At 34.9% G+C, this 4,548-nt stretch overlaps 2 protein-coding genes across 2 annotated transcripts in view; one reads left to right on the forward strand and one right to left on the reverse strand.

Moving 5' to 3' along the window:
* The first annotated feature begins 250 nt into the window (after positions 1-250).
* LOC107594737 (mesoderm posterior protein 2-like) lies at positions 251-1,767 on the forward strand. The gene is made up of 2 exons (XM_016284903.1): positions 251-862; positions 1,681-1,767. The coding sequence occupies exons 1-2, from the start codon at positions 251-253 to the stop codon at positions 1,765-1,767; spliced, it is 699 nt and encodes a 232-aa protein (XP_016140389.1).
* A 1,726-nt stretch (positions 1,768-3,493) lies between these two features.
* LOC107594735 (aminopeptidase N-like) overlaps positions 3,494-4,548 on the reverse strand; it is a 13,114-nt gene continuing 12,059 nt past the window's right edge. Inside the window, exon 19 of the mRNA XM_016284902.1 lies at positions 3,494-3,784. Within this exon, the coding sequence (XP_016140388.1) occupies positions 3,632-3,784 (153 nt within the window). The 3' untranslated portion in view covers positions 3,494-3,631. The remainder of the gene's footprint in view (positions 3,785-4,548) is intronic.

The raw sequence follows: 4,548 nt of genomic DNA on the forward strand, positions 1-4,548 counted from the left end.
TCTATCTATCTATCTATCTATCTATCTATCTATCTATCTATTTATTTCTGGCCCTCACACCTCACATCTGAGGCAGGAGAAGCTGCTCTTTCCCACAGACCCCCTACTTCTGGTGTCACTTCTCCTCTCAAGTACCGACTGGGATCCTCTGAAGTGACAACTCGCACCTCACAGAGGATATATACAGCAGGAACACGCTCCACCAGAAACCACAACCTCATTCAGCAGAGAATTTCTCAACTCTGCAGCCATGGATATCTCCAGCTCTTCTCTTCAGCTCCAAGACAGCAGCGCTTTCCTGTTTGGCTGCGAGAACCTTCTGGATCAGAGCTACGCCGTATCAGATGCAGGCTACTACAGCGCCTGCAGCAGTCTGTCTCCAACCGCTTCCATAGATTCCTGCGGCTTCTCCCCTCCAGCTTACTCTAGCAGAGCGGGACAGGACATACTTCAGATCTTCCCACATGTCAGCATCCCCACCCAGGAGAAGAGCCAGGTCCAGCCACCCAAGAGAACCGGACGGCCAAGGTCAAAATTCCCTGGAGTGAAGCGGCAAACCGCAAGTGATCGGGAGAAGCTGAGGATGAGAGATCTGACGAAAGCTCTTCATCACCTCAGGACGTACCTGCCTCCTTCAGTGGCTCCTGTCGGAAAAACCTTGACCAAGATCGAGACACTGCGGCTCACTATCCAGTACATCTCCTGCCTGTCCGCTCAGCTTGAACTCAGTGAAGACGAGGCAAATCGTGGAACTCAGGCCGAGGTCAACGCTGCATCAACCAACTTTGACGGCTTAACTGTGACCCCTTCAGTTACTCAAAGTTTACCAGCTCAGCGGTTCCCATCTATGACCTGTTCTCAGGTATGTACATGGTACTTCAACAGCATTTATATACTATTTTAAATAATAATGTTTATTATAAAATATTAAAACATTTAGTTAATTCAGACTTTATAGGCAATATTGCACTGTGTGTGTGTGTGTGTGTGTGTGTGTGTGTGTGTGTGTGTGTGTGTGTTATAACTGAGATACTATTATAGTTTCTATTTTTAATTTTTGTTAAATATTTTAGTAATTTTGTTCTGTGTTTTTGTCATTTTTATTAGTTTGGGGATTTTTTTCTATATAGTTATTATTATTATCATTAGTTATTTGTTTTTTTATTAGTTAGGTTTAGTTGGTTTCCTAGGCACCTAGCTTTAAATTTTATTTTTATTTTGACATGGCACCTTCATAATCCTAACATGACACCTACATAATCATGGCATGACACATGTCATGAATATGAAAGGTTTTTTTGAATGTTTTTGACAACTGTCATTAAATGTCATTCGCTCAGTTATGTCATTTTTAATACAAAGATGACATTGTTTGAGATGTCTTTGTTATGCGCTATGGTTAGGGGTAAGGGTAGGGGTAGGGTTAGGTTAGGGTTAGGTCAAATAATGTCATATTTGCATTAAAAATGACATAACTGAGCGAATGACACTTAATGATATTTGTCATAAACATGCATAAAACCTCCTTCATATTCATGACATATGTCATGTCATGATTATGTAGGTGTCATGTCAGTCTTATGCACACCCCTTCAAGTAAAGTGTTACCAAAAATTTTATTAAATTTTAAAAAACGCTCCTGTTCTTTTTCTTAATTTGATCTGTATTTTATTTTTCCAGACTCCAGTCGAAGGTGATTTCCATTCATTCCCAGCTCAAGATTTTTGGTTTCTCGAGCAACACAATGTCTTCCAAGGACAGTGCTGATGAAAATGGACTGAATTGCACATCTTAATGCAAATATTAATTTGTGCAATGTTTGTAAGAAAATGAAAGACTTTATATTTGTAAATGTTTGTACAGCTATTTATATTTTTCTATGTTTAAAAATATATTAATATTTATGAATCTTCTGGAAAATAAAGCCTTGAAACATCACTTTTGTGATTTGTTTTATACATACAGATGATTCCAATACTATGCCCTTTAAACAATGTACACCATAAAGCAGATCCAGTTAAGCAGCATCCTAATGAGAGACAGCTGTGATGGTCATTCCACGACGTTGTAACTCACACATTTAAGGAAACACCCCTGCAGAGTGAGCATTAATGTGGGAAGGAAAGTAAACTAACTCTCACAGGTGAGATCCTTTAATACCCCTCAGACTGTAAACGAAGCTCTGTGTGGGCTCTTCTTCTGAAATGCAAGGTCTGATGCCTCTTTCAAGCAAAAAAGATCAACTGACTTGTTTCCTGATACCTTAAATTTTCTTTTATCTTGAGGAACTAGGAAAAGTTCACCCAAAACTGAAAAATTGCTGAAAATTCCATTGGACCATCCAAGATTTAGCTGAGTTTGTTTCTTCATTGGAACAGATTTAAAGGAATTTGGCATTACATCACTTGCTCACTAATGGATCCTCTGCAGTGAATGGGTGCCGTCAGAATAAGAGTCCAAATAGCGGACAAAAACAACACAAATATTCACAAGTAATCAACTATATTTAGTATCTATTCCATAAATTAACATCTTGTGAAGTGAAAAGCTGCGTGTTTGTAAGAAACAAATCCATCATTAAGGCATTTTAAATTTAAACCATCACTTCTGGCCAAAATACAAGTTTATAATCCATAATAATGCTTCCTCCATTCTGACGGCACCCATTCACTGCAGAGGATCCATTGATGATCAAGTGATGTAATGCTAAATTTCTCTAAATCTGTTCTGATGAAGAAACAAGCTCATTTACATATTGGATGGCCTGAGAGTGAGTACATGTTCAGCAAATTACACATTTTGGGTGAACTATTCCTTTAAGTACCCATGGTGCCAGTAATAAGGCGACATGATGAGAATCTCATGATGCAACGTCCATGTCAGACTGCACAACAACAGCAAAAATCTTGCTGTGACTGCATTAAAGATATAAATAGCACCACTAGTGACGTGAGTGACAGCTGTTCTTCAATGTCCATTTATAAGTGGTAAAAGGCGTAAGATTCTTAAAGGTGACAAGTCTGAAGCTGCTTTCAGACACCATGATAATGAATCACTTCCTCACCCTCCCTTCCTCCCATTTGTGCTGTCTTGTCTACTTCCTCTGTTGAGTCTCTAATGACACAGAAGAATTAACCATGTTCATCTAGTTACAGAAACAAGAAGTCCTGTAATGTGTTGTTACATCTTGGCCTGTGTTATTGAAGGTCCATTCCACTGTGGATGCCGTTAGTTCATCTTTCAAAAGGCAATGAAACTACTTGTTCTATGAAGAATTGCCAATAAATCATAAATGAAGAAATGATAAGCATAAATGACAGGACATTATAAAACGGATGATTATGAACACAAAATATATTTGATGTTTATTGCAAAATATTTAAATGCGTACAAATATATATATATATTTATTTTTTTTTGAGCAAAGGAAGATTGACATCAGAATTATAAGCGACTACATAATAAAATACTGCTAAATATTTAAGTGATCTAATTTAATAATCAAAGGCACAGAACAGCTGATAATCAAACTTGATAAGAAAATGTCTGTATTTATCTTCAAAATATAAATATATGCAATACTTATGTTAAGTATGAAAATATTATACAGAAACATTTATAATGAGAGTGATTAGGCTGACTGTTCAATCAGCCAGTTCATCACTTGCACTTTGTTTTCTGATACCCATTTAATGTTGGCTTTTGTCTGTTCAATGGCCTGCTCTATTGCTTGCGTACCAAAACTAAAACTGCTTGCTGCAATGTCCTCTTTAAATCGCTGCAACTGTGATTTGTCAAAAAAACAGAGAGAAAGAAAGGGATAAGTACACACATTTCCATATTTTCTATATATGTGCCACACATCTCAAGAAAAAAATGTAAAAAGTTGTGATTAATCGTTTGACAGCACTAATATATAATTATATATATAAAGAATATAGCATCACAACAGATCATTAATCTTAAGCTTAAATTTAAAATACAAAATATTACATTCATACACTGTTTAAAAGTCTGAGGTCAGTAAGATTTTTTAGAAATTAATAATTTGAAATAATTTAAAATTGACGTGTTTATTTAGCAAAGACGCATTAAATTGATCAAAAGTTACATTATATATAAATATATTTAATATAAAAATATAACATATTTTTCTTAAATATATATACGTGCATGAGTGTGTATTTATATATAAATAATAAATATACACAGTACACACACATATATGCAAGCAAAAACTTTTATTTTGGATGCGATTAATCGTGATTAATCGTTTGACAGCACTAATATATAATTATATATATAAAGAATATAGCATCACAACAGATCATTAATCTTAAGCTTAAATTTAAAATACAAAATATTACATTCATACACTGTTTAAAAGTCTGAGGTCAGTAAGATTTTTTAGAAATTAATAATTTGAAATAATTTAAAATTGACGTGTTTATTTAGCAAAGACGCATTAAATTGATCAAAAGTTACATTATATATAAATATATTTAATATAAAAATATAACATATTTTTCTTAAATATATACATGCATG

This window comes from Sinocyclocheilus grahami, unplaced genomic scaffold, assembly GCF_001515645.1.
Source record: "Sinocyclocheilus grahami isolate Dianchi unplaced genomic scaffold, SAMN03320097.WGS_v1.1 scaffold190.1, whole genome shotgun sequence".
NCBI lineage: Eukaryota > Metazoa > Chordata > Actinopteri > Cypriniformes > Cyprinidae > Sinocyclocheilus > Sinocyclocheilus grahami.

Excerpts from the sequence above, each read along its gene's own strand:
- LOC107594737 (XM_016284903.1), top strand. The coding sequence starts at position 251 with ATGGATATCTCCAGCTCTTCTCTTCAGCTCCAAGACAGCAGCGCTTTC. Across the intron at positions 863-1,680 it reads CATCTATGACCTGTTCTCAG|ACTCCAGTCGAAGGTGATTT; the intron begins GTATGTACATGG and ends TTATTTTTCCAG.